This window comes from Hylobates moloch, unplaced genomic scaffold (assembly GCF_009828535.3).
Source record: "Hylobates moloch isolate HMO894 unplaced genomic scaffold, HMol_V3 SCAFFOLD_5, whole genome shotgun sequence".
NCBI lineage: Eukaryota > Metazoa > Chordata > Mammalia > Primates > Hylobatidae > Hylobates > Hylobates moloch.
The window spans coordinates 87,656,675-87,682,007 of record NW_026652280.1 but is presented as its reverse complement, the minus strand read 5'-3'; the positions used below and the strand labels follow the sequence as shown (position 1 = coordinate 87,682,007).

The 25,333-nt window shown below is 47.6% G+C and overlaps 2 protein-coding genes across 13 annotated transcripts in view; both read left to right on the top strand.

Moving 5' to 3' along the window:
- CPT1A (carnitine palmitoyltransferase 1A) overlaps positions 1 to 8,856 on the top strand; it is a 100,950-nt gene extending 92,094 nt beyond the window's left edge. The window contains exons 15-19 of one of the 2 annotated variants that reach the window (XM_032153723.2): positions 985 to 1,119; positions 2,020 to 2,172; positions 3,376 to 3,489; positions 4,055 to 4,147; positions 5,990 to 8,856. In XM_032153723.2, coding sequence (XP_032009614.1) covers positions 985 to 1,119; positions 2,020 to 2,172; positions 3,376 to 3,489; positions 4,055 to 4,147; positions 5,990 to 6,076 — 582 coding nt within the window. In that variant the 3' untranslated portion in view covers positions 6,077 to 8,856. The remainder of the gene's footprint in view (positions 1 to 984; positions 1,120 to 2,019; positions 2,173 to 3,375; positions 3,490 to 4,054; positions 4,148 to 5,989) is intronic. The other variant, XM_058439033.1, reaches the window with a different exon arrangement.
- Positions 8,857 to 12,098: 3,242 nt separating this feature from the next.
- TESMIN (testis expressed metallothionein like protein) overlaps positions 12,099 to 25,333 on the top strand; it is an 87,217-nt gene continuing 73,982 nt past the window's right edge. For all 11 annotated transcript variants that reach the window (XR_009213576.1, XR_009213578.1, XR_009213577.1 and 8 more), the window contains exons 1-6: positions 12,099 to 12,227; positions 12,784 to 13,293; positions 16,652 to 16,810; positions 18,898 to 19,018; positions 21,647 to 21,723; positions 25,239 to 25,327. Coding sequence is in view for 8 of the 11 variants with exons in the window: in XM_058439035.1 (XP_058295018.1) it covers positions 12,823 to 13,293; positions 16,652 to 16,810; positions 18,898 to 19,018; positions 21,647 to 21,723; positions 25,239 to 25,327 (917 nt within the window). In the remaining 3 variants the exon portion in view is untranslated. The remainder of the gene's footprint in view (positions 12,228 to 12,783; positions 13,294 to 16,651; positions 16,811 to 18,897; positions 19,019 to 21,646; positions 21,724 to 25,238; positions 25,328 to 25,333) is intronic.

Here is a 25,333-nt window from a genome sequence, read left to right as displayed (position 1 = left end):
CCGAGGCTTCCCGTCTAACAGGGGCAGTGGCTGTGCTTCAGGCTCCAGCCCCACCCACTTCCCGCCCTCCTGCTAAAGACATTCCTCCTCTGCGGCAGCATAGTCTCTCCCAGATCATTCTCACCATCTTCCAGACACAGTGGAATTGCTCCAGGCAGTACGTTGTGCCTTTAAATCATTTCAAATGCAGATCCCCTGCTGTGCACAGCATTCCTTCTGTACACTGCTGCAGGCTGCACCTTAGCCTAAAGGGAATGCAGTGGAGGTGTGTTGGACTTGGGGGGTGGGGGGATGTGTCATGGTATCAGTTGCATCTTGAAACAGAAACCTGGTTAACCTAGAAACTGACTCCCCACCTCCACCAGGCCCTTCCTGAAGCCAGTGACACCTCTGTCTGCGGCCATGTAACTACCCACATGTAAAAGCGGCCGGAGACTGAAAACATAAATCAACAATAGGCCGGGCACAGTGGCTCACACCTGTAATCCCAGCACTTTGGGAAGCCAAGGCAGATGGATTGCTTGAGTCAGGAGTTTTAAGACCAGCCTGGGCAACGTGGTGAAACCCTGTCTCTACAAAAAAATTTTTTAAAAATTAGCCGGGCATGGTGGCATGCACCTGTAATCCCAGCTACTCAGGAGGCCGAGGTGGGAGCATCACCTGAGCGGGGGGAGGTTGAGGCTGCAGTGAGCTGTGATCATGCTACTGCACGCCAGCCCAGGCAACAGCAAGACACCATCTCAAAAAAAAGTTGACGATAAAGCTACTCTGGAGGCTGAGGCAGGAGAATGGCGTGAACCTGGGAGGCGGAGCTTGCAGTGAGCCAAGATCGTGCCACTGCACTCCAGCCTGGGCGACAGAGCAAGACTCCGTCTCGAAGAAAAAAAAAAAAGTACACTTCTTGCCAACCTTACCCAATTCTTCCTTACGTTTTAGACATATCAGCATGCCCTGCCGTGCACTAAAGTCCTTCTTTTTCCCCAGGACATGGGCAAGTTTTGCCTCACATACGAGGCCTCCATGACCCGGCTCTTCCGAGAGGGGAGGACGGAGACCGTGCGCTCCTGTACCACTGAGTCGTGCGACTTTGTGCGGGCCATGGTGGACCCGGCCCAGACGGTAATGTGCCATCAGGCTGAGGACACAGCGTGCTTGTCACACTTCCCTAAAAGGCTTCTGGAGGCCGTCACTCCAGCTTCTCTGATCTCATCATTCCTGCACCTTCTTCTTCAGAGGTGCTCAATTCAGCTTCTTTCCTCTGCCCCTTTCAAGGGTACAGAAGGTATTAAAAGGTAAAGGTAGGGACAGGGACAGAGACACATGTTACAAATGATACTTCTCCAAATCATATTCTGCTTCCTAAGAGTCTTTAAATTAGACCAGGACACCGCAATGAGGAAAGGCATAGCAGGTGGCTGCTTTGGAACTGAACAGGTAGTTGGTGTCAGGGTAGGCGAGCTGTGACCGTCCTACGGAGACCTTCCATTGGTTATTAGATCCATTGCCATGCTGGGCCCCAAGTGCCAGGCTGGGGCCTGGGGGTTTTCTGTACATTGTCCTTTAAATTCTTAGCAGTGGTCCTGAGAAGTGTCATCAGTTCATTTCCATAGATAAAGAAACGGAGGCCTAGATGAATTCAGCAGCTGCTGGGCCATTCGGCTCACTAATGGCCAAGGTCAGACCCAGGCCACTGGGTCCATCTGACCCCAGCGTGCAGGTGCTTTCTGCTGACCCCCGGAGGAGACACAGGCCAGGGCTCTTTTTTCCGAGACAAACTTCATTCTGGAAAGGCTGTCAGACCGGGTGCAGTGACTCACGCCTGTAATCCTGGTACTTTGGGAGGATGAGGTGGGCGGATTGCCTGAGCTCAGGAGTTCAAAATCACCCTGGGCAACATGTTGAAACCCCGTCTCTACTAAAAATACAAAAAATATTAGCGGGGTGTGGTGGCTAACTTAGATCCGTAACCGCTCAACTTGAGACACGCAACATACGTCCTTCCCGCCTTTTGTCACTTAGGTGGAACAGAGGCTGAAATTGTTCAAGTTGGCGTCTGAGAAGCATCAGCATATGTATCGCCTCGCCATGACCGGCTCTGGGATCGATCGTCACCTCTTCTGCCTTTACGTGGTGTCTAAATATCTCGCCGTGGAGTCCCCTTTCCTTAAGGAAGTAAGTCTCTTCCACTGCTTCCGTCAGTTGTATTGGCTAGACCAAAACTTAGTAAATTACTACAGCCTTACATTAACTTGTTTTAATGTCAGAATGGGCATTTGATAAAAAACGGGTCTGTGGGCGTAGCTGTCATAAAATGGAAAATGTGAGCAGCGCGTTTAGTACCGCGTTTCTTCATTAGCTTCGCTGTCACACGTAGCCCCTGACTTAATAGACCCAAAGACCTCAAGAACTTACATCACAGTAAGACGCATGGAAGTAACTAGGGGGTGATGAGCTGTGAGCGCGTACCACCTTTGTTTTTAAAATCCTTTATTTTATTGTAAGTTTATGAAATGTATTATTATTATTTTTTGAGACATGGTCTCACAGTGTTGCCAGGCTGGTCTCAAACTCCTAGACACAAGCAATTCTTCCTCCTTAGCCTTCTGAGTAGCTGATGTGCACCACTGTGCCCAGCTCAAATTTAATTTACTTTTTATTTATTTATTTATTTATTTATTTTATTTTTTATTTTTTGGAGATGGAGTCTCGCTCTGTCACCCAGGCTGGAGTGCAGTGGCACCATCTTTGCTCACTGAAACCTCCACCTCCCGGGTTCAAGCTATTCTCCTGCCTGAGCCTCCCAAGTAGCTGGGATTACAGGCACACGCTGCCACGCTTGGCTAATTTTTTTTTTTTTTTTTTTGTATTTTAGTAGAGACGGGGTTTCATCATGTTGCCCAGGCTGGTCTCGAATTCCTGAGCTCAGGCAATCTACCCTCCTCGGCCTCCCAAAGTGCTGGGATTACAGACATCAACCATTGCGCCTGGCAAATTTAATTTTTAATAGTGGCTGTATTTAACAGCCAGCTTGAAAATTCTCGGAAAATATGGCAGCTGGTTCGTGGGAGTTGGTACAAGTCTGACACCATACTCGATATGTCCGTTACCTTCACTGTCTGAGATGCTATTTGCTGGTATGCCCCCCACCCCCGCCCCGCACTCCCTGCCCCAGTCTGGGGGCCCCACCCACCCCGCATCCTCTCTGCAGATACGCTGCCCAAGCCAGCGAGGCCTTCGGAGACACAGACTTGTGGTGTCTGGAACAATCAAAAGATCAAGCCAGGCTTTTCTCATCTTCCCACGGCGACTCCTGAGGGACGGTAGAGGAGGGGATTAGGAAAAGTGTTGTTGGAACATTTCCGTTTCACTCAATAGGTTTTATCTGAGCCTTGGAGATTATCAACAAGCCAGACCCCTCAGCAGCAAGTGGAGCTGTTTGACTTGGAGAATAACCCAGAGTATGTGTCCAGCGGAGGGGGCTTTGGACCGGTGAGTGCAGCGGGGCTGGGTGAGGCACAGTGGGACGTGGCGATGGGATGGGTAATGGGGTGTGATGGGCCCATCTCTGTGCTGGGTGCCCCTGTTACCTTGCGGTTCTACCGCCGTAAAGGAATTACTGCTGATCATTGCTATGGATGTCCTTGGCAGTCTTGCACTTATTTTTTATTTTTTTTGAGACAAGGTCTCGCTCTGTCACCCAGGCCGGAGTGCAGTAAGCATGATCATGGCTCACGGCAGCCTGAATCTCCTCCATCTCAGGTGATCCTCCCATCTCCACTTCCTGAGTAGCTGGGACTACAGATGCATGCCACCATGCCCAGCTCATTTTTTTTTCTTTTTGTATTTTTTTTGTAGAGACAGGGTTTCGCCATGTTATCCGGGCTGGCCTGGAACCCCTGGGCTCAAGTGACCCGTCTGCCTCAGCCTCCCAAAGTGCTGGGATTACAAGGAGGAGCCACTGAGCCCAGCCAGTGTTGCATTTAGAACATTAGAAAGTCCCTTTTTCACGTCGTCTCATTTCCCAGCAACAAATTCAAATTCCCTTGTCCTCCAGGTTGCTGACGACGGCTATGGTGTGTCGTACATCCTTGTGGGAGAGAACCTCATCAATTTCCACATTTCTTCCAAGTTCTCTTGCCCTGAGACGGTACGTATGAAAAGAAGTTCCTTTTTCTGAAGATGGGGTATTTTTACTTTATTCTTTTTAAGGAAACACATCTTTAATTTGACAGAAAAAGTCAATTCAACTGCCTGCTGTTACTTGGTTTGGGCATTTTCACGTAAATGGACTGCTTTTAAAAATTTTTATTTTTATTTTTTTGGAGACACAGTCTCACTCTGTCGCCAAGGCTGGAGTGCAGTGGTGTGATCTCGGCTCACTGCAACCTCTGCCTCCCGGGTTCAAGTGATTCTCCTGCCTCAGCCTCCCGAGTAGCTGGGACTACAGGTGCCCGCCACTATGCCCGGCTAATTTTTTTGTATTTTTAGTAGAGACAGGGTTTCACCATGTTGGGCAGGCTGGTCTCAAACTCCTGACCTCAGATGATCCACCTGCCTCGGCCTCCCAAAGTGCTGGGATTACAGGCATGAGCCACCACGCCTGGCCTAAATTTTTTTTAATTAAAAAATTTTTTGTACAGACAGGGTCTCCCCACATTTCCCAGGCGAGTCTCGAACTCCTGGGCTCACGCGATCCTCTTATCTCAGCCTCCCAGTGTTGGGATTACAGGGTTCAGCCACTGTGCCTAGCCATAAGTGAATTTCAAAATTCTCTTTACCTAGTTTTAAAGAAATGTATCTCAGCCAGGCAAAGTGGCTCACACCTGTAATCTCATCACTTTGGGAGGCTAAGGCTGGCCAGTCACTTGAGGTGAGGAGTTTGAAACCATCCTGGCCAACATGGTGAAACCCCGCCTCTACTAAAAATATAAAACTTAGCTGGTGTGGTGGCACACGCCTGTAATCCCAGCTACTAGGGAGGCTGACACAGGAGAATCGCTTGAACCTGGGAGATGGAGGTTGTAGTGAGCCAGGATCATGCCACTGCACTCCAGCCTGGGTGATGGAGTGAGACTCTCAGAAAAAAAAAAAAAAAGGAAATGTATCTAATTTGGTTTAACATGTTTACCTCTGTTGGCAGCAATGGTTTTGAAGCTTAACATTGGAGTGCTGCTGTAACTTTCAGACTCTTTAGCACTTGGAGGGTGAACTAAGAATAATGGGTACACACTAAGAAATCTGCATACAGAGTAGGGAACCCCTGGCTTCCTCTGTGGATGAAACAAGGGACCTCCTCTCTAGCATGACACATTGCCGTCATTTATGTTCTGCTTTCCTTGTCGTACATAGCCTGGCAACCTATGCCACTGTCGCTGTTAACAGAGGAAGTTGGGGTTCATTTGTTCACTGTGGTTTTCTTTTGTTGTTTGTTTGTTTGTTTGTTTGTTTGTTTTAGACAGAGTCTCACTCTGCCACCCAGGCTAGAGTGCAGTGGTGTGATCTCGGCTCACTGCAGCTTCAGCCTCCTGGGCTCAGGAGATCCTCCTACCTCGGCCTCCTGAGTAGCTGGGACTACAGGGGAGTGCCACCACACCTGGCTGATTTTTGTATTTTTTGTAGAAATGTGGTTTCACCATGTTTCCCAGGCTGGTCTTGAACTCCTGGGCTCAAGCGATTCCAAAGTGCTGGGATTACAGGCATGAGCCACCATGCTCAGGATGGTCATTGCGTTTTCCGTGGGATAAATGCGTTGGCATTAGGGGAAGGCTTAGATCGACAACACACCTGCACAAACACATCAGCTGTCATCGCTTTACCATCAGCATTTCTCCGGAATGTCCAAGTTAAGCTTTAAGACATTGTTCAGATCTTAGAGAACTGGCAGAAAGGAATTTCAATTAAACATTGGGTCAGATTGCAAATGAAAAAGCTTGAAATGTGGGGATGGCCACGTTTTAATATGTTTTTGGTTTTTGTTTTTACATGAAAGGATTCTCATCGCTTTGGAAAGCACCTGAAAGAAGCAATGACTGACATCATCACTTTGTTTGGTCTCAGTTCTAATTCCAAAAAGTAATTCCACTGGAGCTGCTGGGAAGGAAAATGAGCTCTTCTGATACAAACCAAATGAAAAATAGGCATTGATCCTGATCTTAGTTCGGGATGAAAAATTGCTCTTAAAAAAACTCAGAAGTTTTCCTTCCAGAAAATTTGGGTGTTTTTTTTTTCCTAGAACAGTATCTCTCCTCTGTGAAGCATAATCCCACTACTTCCAGACTTGCCCTCCCTTGGGGGACATTTGATAAATTCTCCCCTGAAGCCTCTGCATCGGCTTGTATTTATTAAGGGGTGCAAATCTTGTTGAGTTAATGAAGGAATTAGTAGGGTTGTGGCTTCACACACAATGGAATGGAAATGGTGTGCTTTCTCAGTGGCAACTGAAGGCCTAGTGCTTAAGGGCATTTAGCGTCATCCAAGCAGGGTAAACTTTTGTTCTGTTAAAAGAAAAATGTGTTATTCAAGTTGGTGGTGTCGGCAGTCATAGCTAACACATCTGGAATGCACTAACCAAAATGCTGTGCTTTGGAGACCTGCTTCTGCCACCGTGAGTAGCTGTTCCCATCTGGTCCAGTAGCCTGTGTTTGCCTCTCCACATTTGGAGGACGCAGGATGCAACGTCTTCAGTTTTACTGACCTTGTACGTCTTCGAGTCTTCACAACCCAGTGCCTTAAAAATGCAAGGCCCTAAATGTAAGGGAGATGGAGAGAAAGATTTATTTTGTGGAGTCTTTGGGTGGAATTGTGGGTATACTGTTCCCTTCACAATTGACTGAGTATAGATAACCCTACATAAGCATTTGGTACACCCCACCAGCCCCCTCCCCCTCAGAAACACCAGTTCCTTCCCAAGGGCAGCTGTGCCAGACTCCCCTCCTGGGAATACCTTCTTGTCATAAGCAACAAAAGAAATAACAGGCACATGTCATAAAAGGGGAGCAAGGGCCATGATAGTCAGATAATTCGCTCAAGAATAAAACATGATACGTGCCTCAGGGGGATCTCTTTCCCAAAGCGACAGCAAGGAGGGCAGGGCATTGGCCACTGAGCGGGGATCAGCAAGTGAGGAAGGGGAGGGCAGCCCACCGTGGTGAGGAGAGAGCGGCTCCACGACCCCAAGGGATGGCCTTCTCCTCCCACCCGGTGAGGGGGAAGACTCGCCGGAGGGTAATGGAGACAGTATGCCGGCTCACCTTGGTGACCGGCCAAGATGTCTCGAGTGATGGTGCTAGGTTCACCCAGCCTGTCCTTCAGATAGGAGTGCCTTCACGAAAGCGTCTCATGGACCACAAAGCAATTATGCACTGAATCATCTTCATTATTTAATGCAAAACTGAAGCATCATGGAATGAAATTCCCACTGGCTGTCATGACAAGCTTAGCTGTCCATTGTTTTAAATTGTGTATTTATATTTTTGACCACTTGGTTCTAGCTGGGCCTGACTCCTTCAGAGTCCTGCACCCCGACAGTACAACAGTGATGGCTGAACTGTTGGAGTCGATGGAAGGTGCTTGCCGGAGAACACATGCCTTTTTTTTTTTTTTTTTTTTGAGATGGAGTTTCACTCTTGTTGCCCAGGCTGGAGTGCAGTGGTGCGATCTCAGCTCACTACAGCCTCCGCCTCGCAGATTCAAGCAATTTTCCTGTCTCAGCATCCCGAGTAGCTGGGATTACATGCCCGACACCATGCCATGCTAATTTTTGTATTTTTAGTAGAGACGGGGTTTCATCATATTGGTCAGGCTGGTCTCGAACTCCTGACCTCAGGTGATCCGCCTGCCTCAGCCACCCAAAGTGCTGGGATTACAGGCATAAGCCACCATGCCTGGCCCACATGCATGTTTTATGTATGTATACTTCGTGATGTAAAAATCCCACCTTTATGGGCCAAAGATTTTTTTTCTCCTGAAAGCAAGAAAAAATGAAAACAAAAAACAACAACAAAAAAAGCAGCCAGGTGCAGTGGCGCATGCCTGTAATCCCAGCACTTTGGGAGGCCGAGGTGGGCGGATCACGAGGTCAGGAGATCAAGACCATCCTGGCTAACACGGTGAAACCCCGTCTCTACTAAAAATTCAAAAGATTAGCCGGGTGTGGTGGTGGGCGCTTGTAGTCCCAGCTACTCGGGAGGCTGAGGCAGGAGAATGGCGTGAACCCGGGAGGCGGAGCTTGCAGTGAGCCAAGATGGCACCACTGCACTCCAGCCTGGGCGACAGAGCAAGACTCCATCTAAAAAAAAAAAAAAGCAAAAACAAACCAACAACAAAAGCCCCTGACTGTCCGTGGTGGTGTACGAGTCAAGCAGGCACGGGGGATGTAGCTCCCCCTGCCCTGGGCAAGAATAGCACTTCCTGTTAAAAGCCAGTAGCCGGCGTCAGTCCCTCTCGGAGCCAGCTAGATCATGCACTGTTGACCACTGAGCAATCTGTGTTACCGTAGAGTTCACAGGGCATTTTGAGTGTAGACGTGAGTGCTTAAACATATTTGGGTTTCTCTCTCAGGTTTTAAATGTTTCAAATGTAATTGTTGCTCATCGGTGCAGTTATCAATGCAATTTTATATTCCTTGAGGGGAGAAAGAGGGGTCTTATTGTACATGTCCAACGGGGGGGTGATAAGAGTATTATCTATTTAATTTAATTTGGAACAAACCATTGTCTTAACGCAGCCATGGTTTGAATGTGTTATCTTAGGCTGACCAGTGCATGTAAATACAATATGCTCTTTGGATGTAAATCTTAGAAATGCAGTGTGAATGTAGGTTATCATTAATAAAACATTAACCCCAGTCTACTGCAAGATTTGTTTCTGTCTCTTTTGTTATATTAAGGGGATTATAAGTCAAGGACTAAGTTCAGATATTTGAGACAAAGTGGAAAGTCTGAGCATATGGAAACAAGGCCTTGCAGGAGACCGTGGACATCACCAAGTTCATGTGCTGGGCTGGAAAGAAAAGCCTGTTGATTTTCACTTGCTGTGCATTTATTCATCCATTCCTTTGCCTCAGTGCTGAGAACAGTGCCTGACACTTAGGAGATGCTCAATAAATATATTAAAGGAATGCGTGAATTCCATTTTTCTGTTTTTCTTGAGCACCTATAGGCCATTCTCACATTGCTACAAAGAAATAGCTGAGACTGGTAATTTATAAGAGGTTTAATTGGCTCTCAGTTCTGCAGGCCGTACAGGAAGCATGGAGGCATCTGCTTCTGGGGAGGCATCGAGCAGCTTTTTACTCATGGTGGAAGGCAAAGGGGGAGCAGGCATTCCACATGGCGAAAGGAGACAGAGAGAGAGGAGGTGCTCTCTTACACACTTGCAAACAACCAGATCTCACAGGAATTCATGCACTCTATGGTGAGGACAGTAGCAAGAGGGATGGTGCCGTTCACGAGAAACGCGCACCCATGATCCAGTCACTTCCCATCAGGCCCCACCTCCAACAGGGATTACCACTGAACCTGAGATTTGGGTGGGGACACAACATCCAAACCATATCAGCCCCTGTTCTAGGCACTGGGGAGACAGCAGTGACCCCACCAGCTTCTGGCTGTCTCAGTCCATTTTCACATTGCTGTAAAGAACTTCTTGAGACTGGGTAAATATAAAAGAAAGACAGTCAACTGACTCACAGTTCAGCATGGCTGGGGAGGCCTCAGGAAACTTACAATCATGGCAGAAGGTGAAGCAAGAAACCTGTTACATGGCAGCAGAGGAGAGAGAGTGAGGGGGAATTGCCGAACACTTTTAAGCCATCAGATCTTGTGAGAACTCACTTATTACAAGAACAGCGTGGGGGAAACCGCCTCCATGATCCAGTCACCTCCCACCAGGTCCCTCCCTTGACACAGAGGGATTACAATTCAAGATGAGATTTGGGTGGGGACACAGAGCCAAACCATATCACAGAGGAAAAAGAGAACAAGCCAACCAGTTGAAGGATTTTAAGTGTTCTGAGGGAACTAAGAGGGTCATTGGGAGGGGGTGGTAGCTGGCAGGGAGGGTGACCCACTTAGAGTGGGTTGAGCTGAGACCTGAGAGACTCAACAGAGTCAGCCTGGCCAGTGCAGCAGGGCAGCAAGCGTCTAGAAGCAGCAGGTGCAGAGCCTCCAGGCTCGATTGCAACCCCTGGGCCACCCCCACAGGTGGCTGTGTATGCCTGGCATGATGCTACTCAGTAGATGTCTGATTCTGATTAGTAAACGAATGAACGGTGCAACCTTGTGCGTTACTCTCTTGCTTGGGCCACTCAAGCTATGCATAATTCTTGGGCTCTTCGATTTATTATTTTTATTGTTTTTTCTGCTTTTCTGAGTGTTTTTTGTTGTTGTTGTTTTTTGTTTGTTTGATTTTTGAGACGGAGTTTCGCTCTTTTTGCCCAGGCTAGAGTACAATGGTGCAATCTCAGCTCACTGCAACCTCCGCCTCCCAGGTTCAAGCAATTCTCCTGCCTCAGCCTCACAAATAGCTGAGATTACAGGTGTGCACCACCACGCCTGGCTAATATTGTATTTTTAGCAGAGACAGGGTTTCACCATGTTGGTCAGGCTGGTCTTGACCTCCTGACCTCAAGTGATCTGACCACCTTGGCCTCCCAGTGTGCTGGGATTACAGGCATGAGCCACCACGCCCAGCCCCAGGCAAAATTTTCTTGATTTTTGAATGTTAAATGTACAACTAAACAGTACACGGTGTCGCTGTACCTTGGGTACTTTAAAAATTTAGAAAAGTATTCAGTTTTTAAAAGTGAGATTAGAAAGCTGATGTTTTACATTCTTTATTTTTACCAAAACAGTACCTGAGTAGACAGTACCCGAGGCTGTCTCCCCAGCACTCACTCCCACCAGTCCCTCTACACCCTTTGCAGGTTTCGCCATCACTTGAATTAAACTTTCACCTCTTCTCTTGATTAAACAGTGATATCTATTGACTCCTTAAAGATGAAATAGTCCATTCCCCACCCAAAATTTGAGACTTTCATTGTATTTTTTTTTTTTTTTTTCTGAGAGGGTGCCTTTCTCTGTTGCCCAGGCTGCAGTGCAGTGGCACAATCTCAGCTCACTGCAACCCCCATCTCCCAGGTTCAAGCCCCAGCCTTCTGTGTAGCGAGGACTACAGGCGTGCGCCACCACGCCCAGCTAGTTTTTGTATTTTTTAGTAGAGATGGAGTTTCACTACATGTTGGCCAGGCTGGTCTCGAACTCCTGACCTCAGGTGATCCACCCGCCTCGGCCTCCCAAAGTGCTGGGATTACAGACGTGAGCCACCACGTCCGGCGGTATTTGTTACTTCTATTTCGGGACCAGCTCCATCAGTTGCACTTGTCAGCTGCGTCACCAAGGATCAGGAGTGGATGCGAGGGTGGGAACGTGCGGTGCAAGCCCCTGCCCTCTGTCCACCCGCAGCGTCCCAGGCCGGGATCTGTCCTGAGAGCTCGAGTGTAGAAAAATGTTTTATTTTATTCTATTTATTTTTTTTGAGACGGAGTCTAGCTCTGTGGCACAGCCTGGAGTGCAGTGGCGGGATCTCGGCTCACTGCAACCTCCACCTCCCAGGCTCAAGCGATTCTCCTGCCTCAGCCTTCCAAGTAGCTGGGATTAGAGGCGCGTGCCACCACGTCCAGCTAATTTTTGTATTTTTAGTAGAGACGGGGTTTCACCCTGTTGCCCAGGCTGGTTTTGAACTCCTGACCTCAAGTAATCCGCCTGCCTCGGCCTCCCAAAGTGCTGGGACTACAGGTGTGAGCAAGCACGCCTGGGCAGAAAAATATATCTGAAGCCCAAGGTCAGAAGCCAAGCTAGGCAGTCCCACTTAGCGCTGCCCGAGTTGATGGGGGCCTCAGTTTCCCCACCTGAGCCTGGATCGGCTGAGCCCTGGGAGTGCCTCCGCTGACCCTCTCTGGCAACAGCGGCAGTCCAGGCCCCGCCCCTCGCGACTCTGTCTCCGCCCACCCCAGACCACGCCCACCACACCTCCCTGGCCCCGCCTTTACCTCCCCGCCCTGACCTCGACTCCGCCCCACGCCCAGGCCCCGCCCACTCCCCGGGCGCCTCTTCCCCTCCCCCCAGGTTCCTGCCCCCTTCTCCAACCGCCAACGGCCGCCTGCGCCTGAGGCCCGGACCGCGCCCCATCCCGCTCGCTCCACGCTGCGGCAGCCGGGGCGGCCCCAGGTGCGTCCCTCCGAGGAGGCATGACGGGGCGGTCCCCGGGCTGGGCCTCTGCTCTGCAGGCGAGGATGGGGGCTGCCGGGCCGGGTCGGGCCCCTGCGGGTGGGCGGCGGGCGGTGGGCGAGGCCGCCCCTCACCTGGTCGCACCTCACCTGGCCGCCCCTCACCTGACCCCCTCCTCGGCCGCCCCTCACCTGACCCGGCCGCCCCTCACCTGACCCCCTCCTCGGCCGCCCCTCACCTGACCCCCTCCTCGGCCGCCCCTCACCTGACCCCCACCCCGGCCGCCCCTCTCCTTGTCGCCCCTCCCCTGACCGCCTCCCCGGCCGCCCCTCCCCTGGTTGCCCCTCACCTAGCCCCCTCACGTAATCGCCCCTCCCCTGGTCGCCCCCTCCCCTGACCCCCTCCCCTGGTCGCCCCCTCCCCTGACCCCCTCACCTGGTCGCCCTTCCCCTGACCCCCTCACCTGGCCTTCCCTCACCAGGCCGCCCCCTCCCCTAGCCGCCCCTCCCCTCGTCCCCTCCCCTGGCTGCCTCTCTCACCTGGCCGCGTGTTGCAGGTGCGCGGCCCCCGCCATCCCGCCCCGCCGCCCTGCGCCATGGAGGAGGGCCCTCTGCCGGGCGAGCTGCCCAGCCCCGAGGATGCGATGGTGACGGAGCTCTTCAGCCCCGAGGGTCGGTTCGTTTCGGAGAACATTGGCCTGAAGGCCCCCGTGAAGCACGGGGAGGACGAGTTCCAAGTCTTCAAAGACAAGTACCTGGGCCCGGCGGACACCAAGGAACCCCTCCTGCACGCGTTCAACCCCGCGCTGGGCGCCGACTGCAAGGGCCAGGTCAAGGCGAAGCTCGCGGGGGGCGACAGCGACGGCGGGGAGCTTCTCGGGGAGTACCCCGTGATCCCCGAGCTCAGCGCGCTGGAGGACGTCGCGCTTCTGCGGGACCCGCAGCCGCCCGCCAGCAACGTGCACTTCCTGTCCTCGCTGCTCCCCCCGCACCGCAGCCCGGCGGTGCTGCCCCTGGGCGCCTGGGTCCTGGAAGGAGCCGCCCACCCGGGCGTCCAGGTGATCCCGGTAAGAACCGCCTGGGGAATGGGCACAGCTCCCCCTCTCTCCCTTCCCCAACCCATCTGAGGCTGCTAGTCTACCCCAGGATTTCCCTCTACAAGCATTTCGCCTGGTGACACCGCACACAGTCCACCGGAGTCACTGATTCTCGGCAGAGCGTATACTTTTGTCCTCTTCCTAGTCCAACATGCAATGGCCCAGCCAAGCCTTTCCCCCTGGAGGGAATTCTGCCCTGCACCAGTCGTCCAAAGTTGATCTGACCATGCAGACGGCGGGCAACAAAAAAAGAGGGGGAAAGCTAGGACGTGTGTTCCCTTGGGCCCTGTTGCTATCCTTGGCTTAAGGAGAGAGGCCCGCTTTCTGCTGATAACTATTGTCTGTGAAAACAAACGCAATGTGGTAGAGGGTTGGCGTGTTTGCATCTTGCATTTTTTTTTTCTTTAACTTTACCAGGCTTGGAATCCACACCAAGGACTCAGAGCGAATACTTGGATTTTCCGAGCCTTGAAGTCAGGATGTGAGATCTTCCCTTTGAGTAATAGCTCTCTTCAAGCATATGCAGTGTAAATCAGAGCCTAAAGAAATGCTTGCCAACTCTCAGCCGACTGCCCTCTCTAGCTGTAGATGACCACTGATAATTTTCCACTTTGTTCTTGCTAAAACTAATGAGTTTTCAAAGGAAACAAAGGGTCCCAGGAAAATGTGTTCTTGACCCCTCAAAAAGGACCCATCTCAGAAAACTAGACCACTCATCGATGAGGTCATTTTAGTAAATTGTAGATGAAGCGTTTGTGGGACACAATGCTTGAGTCAGTGTTGAGATGGCTGGAGCCTGACCCTGTATCGTAAGCCAGAGCAGCAGGAGCTTGGATTTCTGCTCTTCTGGTTTTCTGTTATGGTAATTGCCACTCCTTAGTGTACAGGAAAAGGATGGGCAGAGGCTGGGGCCTCCACTGACCTCTGTTTGTCCTCAGAGGAGCCATAGAGCTCACCAGTCCCCCCAGCCTTTTCCCAGGACAGAGGTCTTCCTCACAGCCTTTCTCAGAGGGTTTGAAATGTTAAGAACTGCATTTTGCTGCCCAGCCAGACTCGTGTCCAGCAGCGCCTCCTGCCCAGCACCTCCTGCCCATAGGTCCTAGCTCGGCTCATTTCCTCACAGAGTGGAGTCAGAAAGCATTAATCAGAACAGGGAAGATAATACAAAAATTAACTGGGTGTGGTGGCGCACACCTGTAATCCCAGCTACTCGGGAGGCTGAGGCAGGAGAATCGCTTGAACCTGGGAGGCGAAGGCTGCAGTGAGCCGAGATTGCACCACTGCACTCCAGCCTGAGCGACAGAGTGAGACCCTGTCTTAAAAAACAAACAAAACACACACAAGAGAATTCTCTGATGTTAAAGATAATAAAATTCTCTTTAATCCATTTTTAAGAGATTGCTGGTTTGACAAACTAAAGGAGAGACTTTGCTTTTTAAATTTTTATTGACTGCTTTCTGATTCATTAATAAAATGGACCAGATACAGCACAGACATGTTTATCGTTTAAACAGAATGGAATTATTTTCAGTAAATATTCAGGATCAATTGCTAATTTCCTTTTTCTAGAAATTCATTCCCACATATTGACCTCTGTTTCGAAAGGTCAGAAATGGAATTTTAGTATAAGTAGTTCAGATATTAGTTGCATAGGGCTGAGGAAATGATATATTTATTATAGTAGTATTTGCTGATTACAGGGAGATAAGTTAAATCTAAACTGGGATGACGTGCATAGCACATCCCCCAAAGCGGCAAGTAGAAGAAAATTTTATCTGTATTTATATGAAATTTAAAATATCTAAATAAAGCTACTTAAAATATAGCTAAACTTTATCTCTTTTAAGATTTATACCTAGATGCTAGTCTGCTGTGCTGAGTGATTTGCCCGTATATGGGAAATATGATTTGTTTGGGCCTCTGATTTTATTGGGCTAGACAAGCTCCAATTTGAGTCACCATCTGCATTTTGGAAGATACCTGCTCTGTGATTTTTATTTGAGGTCTTTAGTATATTACCTTAGAGCCACCATCTTTTTGGAAGGACTCTATGGCCTGCCTCCTGGCCTTTGGGGAGCCCCACTGTCCTCTGGTCCAGGCAGCTTGGGCAAGTGCAGGTGGAGGAAGAGGGGAGGGGAGGGGAGGGAGGATGCAAATCGTGGGTTTCCCAGTCCTCCTCACATTCCTACAGATTGTAAAAACAGCATCCCAATTTTGAAACAATCCTGATTGTAATTTTTTTTAACCACGAGGATTCTTACTTTTAAAAATTCTATTGATTTTCAGTATTATCCCTGTATTTCTCCATATCTTTGGTAATTTTGTCATCGGGTTGACAGTTGTTACAGAATACAGCTTGAACACAAAGCTGGCAGCCACTCCCTACTCTCCACCATTTCATGTTCGTTGTTGTCCTACTATTAAGGCAGGAAAGGGCTACTACCTAATTACAAATCTTCCTATAAACACATCATAAATAATATTAAAACGTTACCAAGGATTTTGGGCTTTTTGAGGAAAAAAACAATTGACTAGAACATCTAATTCAAACTACTAAGCATGCTGGAAGAATGTGTGATGGGGCCGGGCACAGTGGCTCACACCTGTAATCTCAGCACTTTGGGAGGCCGAGGCAGGTGGATCACCTGAGGTCAGGAGTTTGAGACCAGCCTGGCCAACACAGTGAAACCCTGTCTCTATTGAAAATACAAGAATTAGCTGGGCATGGTGGTGTAAGCCTGTAATCTCAGCTACTCGGGAGGCTGAGGCAGGAGAATCACTTGAACCTGGGAGGTGGAGGTTGCAGTGAGCTGAGATCTCACCACTGCATTCCAGCCTCAGCAATGGAGCAAGACTTTGTCTCCAAAAAAAAAAAAAAAAAAATTGTGCGATGAAGGGGCACCATTTTAAGTGACTTGAAAGAAGAACAGGGCTTCAGCTCAGAGTCGGGCACTGTTAAGCAGCACGAGAGGCAGATGACCAGTGGGGGACTCTTCTCAGTTACTTAGGTGTATTTTTAAAGCAACCACAAGTGCCATATGAAAATCGCATCTCCACACCTCATGGGCAGGTGGTTTTGGTCCTTGGAGTCCTCGGTCACCAGGGACGTGGGTCAGATGATTTGTTGCCCCTTCTTGTTGCCCACCCCCCACCAGGGAGAAATTAATAGTTTTAGAAGCACCGGTGAGGAAGAGGCACTAAGTAAGGGTGCTCTTTTCTTTAAAATGTAACTTCTACTTATCACTGAGATTTCAATTTTCTAGATTATGCAACTGCAAGAGCCAGTGTCCACCATGTGTTCTCTAAAATAATTATTGCTTTTTTCTAGGTTGAAAGCAAGGAAGCAGGTGGTACTATTACAAGTAATAATCCAGAAGAAGCAACTTTCCAGAATCTTCTTGCTCAGGAATCCTGTTGCAAGTTCCCATCGTCCCAGGAACTAGAGGACGCCACCTGCTGTTCTCTTAAGAAAGATTCCAACCCAATGGTAATTATGCTAAAGAAGATGTGTAAGATTAACAGTATACTAAATGCTGGACCCCATCATTACTAAGTCAACTGATCATTTCACTCGTTTTTCATTTCACGTATGTATTGTATCAGCATTTTTGGTTGTCTCATTAGCAAAACAGGGACATCAGCTACAGCCTTTCACATCTCACTTCTAAGATTCTCATTTCTACTCCATCTTAGCAAATCAAACAAAGATGAGGACATTGCTGTATTCATTAAGGAGAGCGAGCACAAATCGCATCAGTTAGTGCAGTGCTGGGGTCGGGGACTGCAGCTGAGCCTCATGGTTTGGCATATCGGTGTGGGGAGCGGTTCTGTGGCTTCAGGGCAGAGCCTGCTTCCTTCATGCCCCGTCTCTCATGATAACAGGTAATGCTTGTATAGGGTACATAATTAGTCACAGCTGTGGTTTATGTCATATTTTTGCACCTTTATTTAATCCTCCTAACAACTCTGTAGGATAGGCATTCTTTTTATCCCCACTTTATGGGTAAGAAACAGAGATGTTACATCATCTACATTGGTCTTCATAGTTAAGTGGTGCATCTGGGACTCCAGATCTCACGTGGCAAGGACTAGGAATGGGGGGAGTGTCGCCCACAGCATTCCCTTAGCAAAGCACCCAGAGTCCAAGAACCGATCATTGCCTTTCCCCTAGCAATTCTTTATTCCTAGAAATGAGGACCTTGCTGTAAGGCCTAGACGTTAACAAGCAAATACTTGAAAATGAGCCTGTCATGAGTTTGGTTTAGCTGTGGTGTACACTAACGTTAGCCTCTCCATCGGTAGTTGTATTTGGGGCTGTGGGTTCTGATAGCAGTTTTTCCAGGACCCTAAAAGCAGGTCAGCAGGATGAGAACTCTCTGACTCCCCAGTACTGCAGAGTGATGTTAGCACATTTCCCCAGAGGGCAGAGCCAAGGCTCCCATGTGGATAGGGCCCAGGAGTGTGCAGTAGAGGCAGATCTGCAGAGTTCACTCTGAGCCTTTCCTGTGTGTGTGTGTGTGTGTGTAGCTATAACTTTATCCTCCAAATACAAATACAACTCCAATTGAACATGAATGCTGGCCTCTCATCAAATGTCAGGATGATGTGGAGTATTGACCCAGTGACCATAGTAGGTCCAATGTGTATTACTTTGATAACATTGGTCCTTTATGGTTCTTTGGGTTCTCCTATCTAGATTATAAGCAACTTAAGTGTATAAAGCACAGCTGCTCTGTGTAGTTGTGGTTCTGCCAGCAGAATTGGAAGCTGTGTGCAGGCAGAAGCCACAGCATCTCTCGCCTTTCTATCCCCACATGCCACGGCCTGGAGCAGGGCTGGGCACACAGTGAGTTTCCTCAGTGCTTTTGCTTGAGTGATGAGATGGACTGGCAGACCCACCCGGCTTGCGACCACTTATTTACAGTCAGTATCCAAGGGGGGTCTGACAGTGCTGCTCACGCCCAGGCAGATCAGTGTGGCTTCTTAGAACTTTACAGTTCTTGGACTAACCTTTCTAAGCTGTACTTGTAGGAAATAAAATAGATGTGTTTTTAAAACCTCATGTGTTAAATAATGACGTGTGTGTGGCAGGAAAGAACAGCTGGAGTAAAATTAGTAAGTGCGTGCCCAGGGACTCAGGGACATGCCGCCAGGGCCTCAGCGCCCACTGGGGCTGAATGGGCTGGGGCTCGGCGGAGCAGCACCCTCTTCTGCTCATGTCAATGGTGGAGTGAGGACAGGACAAAGGAAGCTCTGGGGCATGGCTACCTGATCCCCAACTAAATCAGACACCTGTGGAGAAAGCCAGGCACAGGAACTTTTTTCTGTTCGCACACTGAACGCATCTCAGGAAACATTTCTGGGTTTTTTTTTTTTTTTTTTTTTGCCCTTTGGTGTCTCCAAAGATCATGTTAGTGTAGAGTAAGAAATCGAAAACAGATCTATAGTTTTCTATCTTCTATTAAAACGTAACTTCTGGATTAAAGCTATTTTCTCAGATTTAAGTTTATTTAGGTTCATTATTACTGGAATTACGTTTCAAAAATGAAACCTGATTGTTCTTTTTCATTTTAGGTGATATGCCAATTGAAAGGGGGCACGCAAATGCTATGTATAGACAATTCTGGAACAAGAGAACTAAAAGCACTCCATTTGGTTCCTCAGTATCAAGATCAAAATAATTATCTACAGTCAGGTACAAAGTTAATTAATAAAAAAACTATGTCATATATGTAAGTTGGTAAATGAATATGTTTGGCTTTGTATATAAAGTGAAATGGCAACCAGGATATTAAATAGGAAATTTGGCAAACCTTGTAGTCCATATTAGTATGCTAAGAATATAAAAATATATATCTATAGACTAATTTTTATACCCTGTACTGACTGTCTCAAATTCTTGGATAGCTGTCCCTCATGTCACCTAGCTGCTGAGAGCTTTGTGATCCTAACAGGTGATGACTTAGACCGACACTGCGTTGGTAGGAATTCCACAAATAGGTCCCTCGATGTTCCTAGATTGAAACATCAGCCTTTCCCAGACTGACCTGATGGGTTGACTTCAGGTGTGGTATAAACACCTACATTTTAATGTAAACATTTCAGTGTAATCAATGAGAACTATCATTCTGCTTTAATCACCATGATTTCTGAAATAACAAAGGATTTGTCTGACATTCATTCTAAGAAATTCATTCTTATATGACTAAGAAACTTTTTTAACCTAGCACAATAATAAGAAATGACCTGTAAGTACTTGATTGTTCTGAAATGCCTTATGCATGATTAGAGAAAGAGTAAATGACGTATTTTAGGATTGTGTTTAACAAAAGTGAGATGCTAATTCTTGAAAACTAGGCCTCTCTATGGGGACTGCACGTAATCACATTACCCTAGATCTTGAGTTAACGAGAGAATATTCACTGTCAGATGATTCACTGACCTTGCCTATAACTTGAAACCAATAGCAAATCCAGATTAGTTTCACTGGCCTTTGAAGTCCAGGGCAAAAAGACAAAGCGTGACTCCCTATCTCCCCATTGCATCCTGATTGTCTCCCTATCCAGGGACAGAATAAATATCCTCAAGACATTGACTCTTTCATGGCGAAGAAGCTGAGGTTGGAGCTTTGGCCTCATCTCCTATAGGACCATGCTGCATCTCTGATCTCTACAGGCAGGGAGAAGGTCTTTCCTGCTCCCCTTCCTCCTGGCACATGACAAAATCCTAGTGCCTTAAGGTCTGCAGGAGGAGAGAATTTATATAGTGTTTTCCAATTCAATTTCCTTATCATATAATCATACTCCCCCCACCTGCGTCTCCTTTGTTACGCTGTGCACATATTAAACATCACCATAAAGTACGTGCATCCTGCTGCCTGCGTCTGAGTTTCCTCACTCAAAGGATGCCTAGGCCTGGAGAAGAAAAGTGTTCAGGTGCTTCAGGAGAGTAAGACACATTTCTCCTTCTGCTTGAACTCATGAGCACAGAGGCTTACACACCCTTAGTGTCTCAAGAATGTTTTTCCTGGCACTTGTAAACCAAATAAGTACCTATCAGTTCCAGTACTAAGTAGTTTAGTCTAAATAGCTTAGTAAGTATTTATATCCAAACAACTTAGTAACCACTTGAAAAAAAAATACACGTAAATCGAAAGTAGTCCTGGCTGCAGTGGCTCACGCCTATAATCCTAGCACTTTGGGAGGCTGAGGCAGGTGAATCACTTGAGCTCAGGAGTTCAAGACCAGCCTGGGTACCATGGCGAAACCCTGTCTCTACAAGAAATACAAAAAAAAAAATGAGCTGGGCTTGGTGGTGTGCACCTGTTGTCCCAGTTGATTGGGGGGCTGAGGTGAGAGAATTGCTTGAGGCCAGAAGGTTGAGGCTGAGGCTGCAGTGAGCCAACATCGCACTACTGCACTCTAGCCTGGGTGACAAAGTGAGACCCTGTCTCCAAAAAATAAATAAATAAATAAGTAGTTCCTGTGGTATCCAATAGATGTCCCTGGGCTTTCTTTAAAAACATAAAATACCAGCCTGGAGTGCTGGCTCATGCCTGTAATCTCAGCACTTTTTGAGGCCAGGCCAGAGGATTGCTCAAGCCCAGTAGTTCAAGACCAGTCTGGTCAATGGGGCGAGATCCTGTCTCTACAAAAAATGAAAACATTAGCCAGGCATGGTGGCACAGGGCTGTGGTCTCAGCTACGTGGGAGGCTGAGGCAGGAGGATCACTTGAGCCTAGGGGGGTCAAGGCTGCAGTGAACCGTGGTAGTGCCACTGCACTCCAGCCTGGGCAACAGAGCAAGATCCTATCTCAAAAAAGCAAAAAAAGAAAAGAAAACATAAAATATCCAGCGAAGCTGGGTATGCCTATAGGCTCAGCTACTTAGGAGGCTGAGACAGGGGGATTGCTTGAGCCCAGGAGTTTGAAGCCAGCCTGGGCAACATAGCGAGACCCTATCTCAAACATTTTTTTTAATCCAGTGCTGCCCTAGTGAGTTTGCTGTGACAACGCAGGGCACCTTGGCACACAATTTGCAAACGAGAGCACTAACAACACTGTTTTAGCCTAGTAGACCAACCCTGGAAGCTCAGATCAAGTAGCTTTATGACCATCTCCCCAAAAAAGAAAAGAAAAATGAGTATATTAAGTAAAATACTGACTTGAAAGGTTTTAGAGAATAAAATATGTAACTAGCATCAAGATAAGTTGAAATAACTTTGCACAGGACATGTCCATAACAGACTTTTGTACTTTCTTCCATGTGTAAGTGGAAGAGGAACGATAGATGCTACAATTAATTTTTAATTGTCTTCCTTACAGATGTCCCTAAACCAATGACTGCTTTAGTAAGGAGATTTTTGCCAGCATCAACAAAATTAAATCTCATTACACAACAAGTGAGTCATTGTTTTAATTTAAAAAATACAATTGTGCATTATTATAATGTCTCTTAAAATTTTGATTGTTATGGTTGGATTTACTCAGGAAATATAATTTATTTTCCATTTAAAAGTCAACAGTGAAATACTTACCAAGTAAGTGTTCAGTCCCCGCCCCACTGTGTCAGACACTGTGGGCTGGAGTCAGTCTCGGACACGATTATTCTTCACCAACTTGATGAAGCCCTTTTGCCCTTTCTTGCAGCCTCCAGACTGGCATTCCACCATGCTTGCTAACTTGCCCTCTGTGGCCCCACCAGCAGCATGTTCCACCTCCTCAGTCCAGAACACTCCACACCCTCCTCAGTGTTATGGAAATACTTTTTTAAAGTTTGCTTTTATGATTACACCATGATATGCTTATATTACATATAAGTAGAGGACAAATACACTCTTTTTCCCGAGTTTTGCTATGAAGCGTCACCTCCCCGGAAAAGCCTTCCCTAACTCCCCAGCGTAGACCTCCAGCCACAGTCACATTGCTGTCTCCTGCTCTGCACGGCACTCTCACTGGCTTGCGTTTTGTGGTTGGTTGGTTTGTCTGCATCCACCCACGAGAATGCAGACTCCATGGGGGCAGAGGCCATATGTGTCTCATTCATCTCTGTAAAATGAGAATCAGCACAAAGCCTGGCCCATGTAGGGCACCCACTCACCCTTCAATAAGGGCGGGCACTGATCTGTGAGTTAAGTGAACCTCAGAAAACAAAATACACAACTCTGCCCTCCTGCAGCTTACATTTTAGTGCAGGAGATAGACAATTAGCAAATCTAATAAGAAGCCAATTATATCATATGTTAGAAGAGCAGAGGAAGGGGCTTGGGGGGATGGGGATTTGATGGGGAAAAAGCCTAGTTGCAGGTTTGCAAAGGGTGATCATGGCTCTGTTGTGAAGGTGACATTTGAGCAAAGCCTTTAAAGAGATGAGGGAATCAGCCGTGTGAAGCAAGCTGTGGAACATCCCAGGCGGGCCTTGGATAGGGTCATGCCTGCTGTGGTAGCAGCGAGAAGCCACTGGGCCTGGGATAGTATGAGCTAGGAGAGCAGGGCAGGGAGGAAGTCAAGACATTGGAAGGATTATGGCTTCCACTCTGAAGAGGGCCTGGTGGGGAGGAGGGGTCAAGGAGAACGGTGAGCCTGTTATGGCAATAATCTCGGGGAGAGATGATCGCTCAGATCAGGTGGTGGCAGTGGAGGTGGCAAGAAATAGCTTCTAGGGATACTTTGAAGGTTGAGTCAACAGGATTTGCTGATGGATTGGATGTGGGATATGAGAGAAAGAGAGGAGTCAAGGATGCCCCCAAGATTTTCAGCCTGGATGATTAGAGAGATGGAGTTTCCATCAACAGAGATGAGATAGTACAAATTTTTCAAAGGTGTCCAGGAGTTCCCTTTGGATATATTAAATTCGGGATGCCTCAGAAGATGTTGCGTAGGAGTTTAGAGTGAGGAAGGGCTGGGCAAGAGGGCTGAGAATGGGAGTCCTAGTGTATAGATGGCGTTGAAAGCCATGTGAATAGATGAGATCTCAAAGGGAGTGAGTGTAAATTGAGTTAGATATTTGTTGAATGAGTGAGTAAATACTTCTCAAGTGATATATTGGCCAAGATAAAAGAGAGTGTTATCAGTGCAGGAGGTGAGTGTAAGTCAGGATCTGGCGAGCACCCAGATGGAGTCTGTGTCGGGACCTCATAGAACCCTCCTACCCGCTGGCCCCGTCCAAGCTGCTGGCCTTCCTTTCTCTGCTGTTTCAGCCACCAGTCCAGAAGGCACACATTGCACTTGCTCTTTCACCTCTAAGATCTTGCATGAGAAACAACCATTTGGCCACAACTTGCTGTCTCCCCACCTTCCTCCACCTTTCCTTGACTGTTTATTATCGTCCCCATTTTGGCCCCTTATCCAGCATGGACCTCAAGGACAATTCTTTTAGCAATGCATTTGCTGCTTCCCGAGAATCTTTTGCTTCCTTGCCAGACCCCAGTTCTGTATATTCTTTGGAGCGTTACCACCCAAAGTGTGGTGCATGGACCAGAATTGTTGGTATCACCTGGGAGCTTGTTAAGAAGTGCAGAACCTCAGGTTCCACCCCAAACCTGGGATTCAGACTCCCTGAATCAGATTTGCATTTTCATAAAGGCCCCTGGTGACTTGTGCACACAGCAGAGTCTGAGAAGCCCTGCTTCCGAGTTGACTTCCTTCACTCCAAGAGGACCAAACATTGCTGAAGAAACTCGTGGATTCCAGCATAAAGTTGCCCTGGATTTACAACCTATGGAGTACATAAGAGATGTCTCTGCTTTACTTTGGGGCTAAATAAGCAAAGGGGGGAAAAAGTAATTTTACCTGGTTTATGCAAATAATTGCCTCAATCCTGAGAACTATGACATCCTTTCTCCAAAAGAATGCAAAACCCTTCAGACTGACGTTTGAAGACAGGGGCCTAACAATTAGGTCTCCGGGTGAGGGCAAAAGAGACACCCGTTTCAGGGCCTTGTGAGCACTCCCTTCTGTGCACGAGCAAGAGGAGAGCAGGAAGGGGTTTCCTGGGAAGAATCCTGGGGACTTAAGACTGATTGTAAATGAGGCAGTGGGACCCAGGGGGCTTTCTCAGTGTCTTCCAGCCCTAACGGATGGTGATGACACACAGTTTAAACCGAAATGGAGGAAGTGCAGAGGATGAATACAAGATGCATTTTTTTTTTCTAAGACTATACTTCTTAAAGCTTTAAAAATAAATTTATTTAAAGATGCATTTCCATTTTTGGAGAGAGGAAGGGACAAGGATATGAGGTTTAACTGTGATATATGCAAATAATCTGAAAACCTAATTGTATTTAGTACTGTTAATTTTTTCAAGCTACTGAGTAGAACAGAAGTAGGCCAGTGATGGCTTTGCTACCTGTTCCTTTCCCTGTGAACAGCATCCATAGGCCATGCTAATGAGTAACATAAAGAAAGATGAGACCTGGGAAAGCAAAGAACATGGACAATGCAGAGATGATGACATTGCTTTTGAATTTGTTAAAACTGATTACAAAATATTTTTTTGAATGCATGAAAAATCATGGTTGCCAACAAGACTTCAAATGTCAAGATCTGTGTAAGAACCTTTCTAGTTTATGGAAATTTGTCATTAAATTTATTTCATAATTGATAGCCTATAAAAATGAAAGGGAGTTCCATGACAATACCCTTGGCCAGCTGAGTGACAGCTATGGATGGCCTCCAGCCCGTGGAGGCCAGCCCTGCATCTTTGCACACTTCCAGGCAGGCCTGTGACACACCTCGGCACTAGAGCCTTCCGAATGTCAGTGGATTCCTTGTGGTAATAAGGCCAGACATGGTTATAAAGGGATGGTGATGTAAACCTTTAGGGAAAAAAAGAATCATTTTTATCTAGGGGGCTGGCTGACTGGAACTTTAAAAATCCTTGCTAATTCAAAATATCCTTGCCTTTGACTTTGAACAGCTTGAGGGAGCCTTACCATCGGTAGTCAATGGGTCTGCTTTCCCCTCGGGATCAACTCTTCCAGGACCACCAAAAATAGCTTTGGCTCGGTAAGG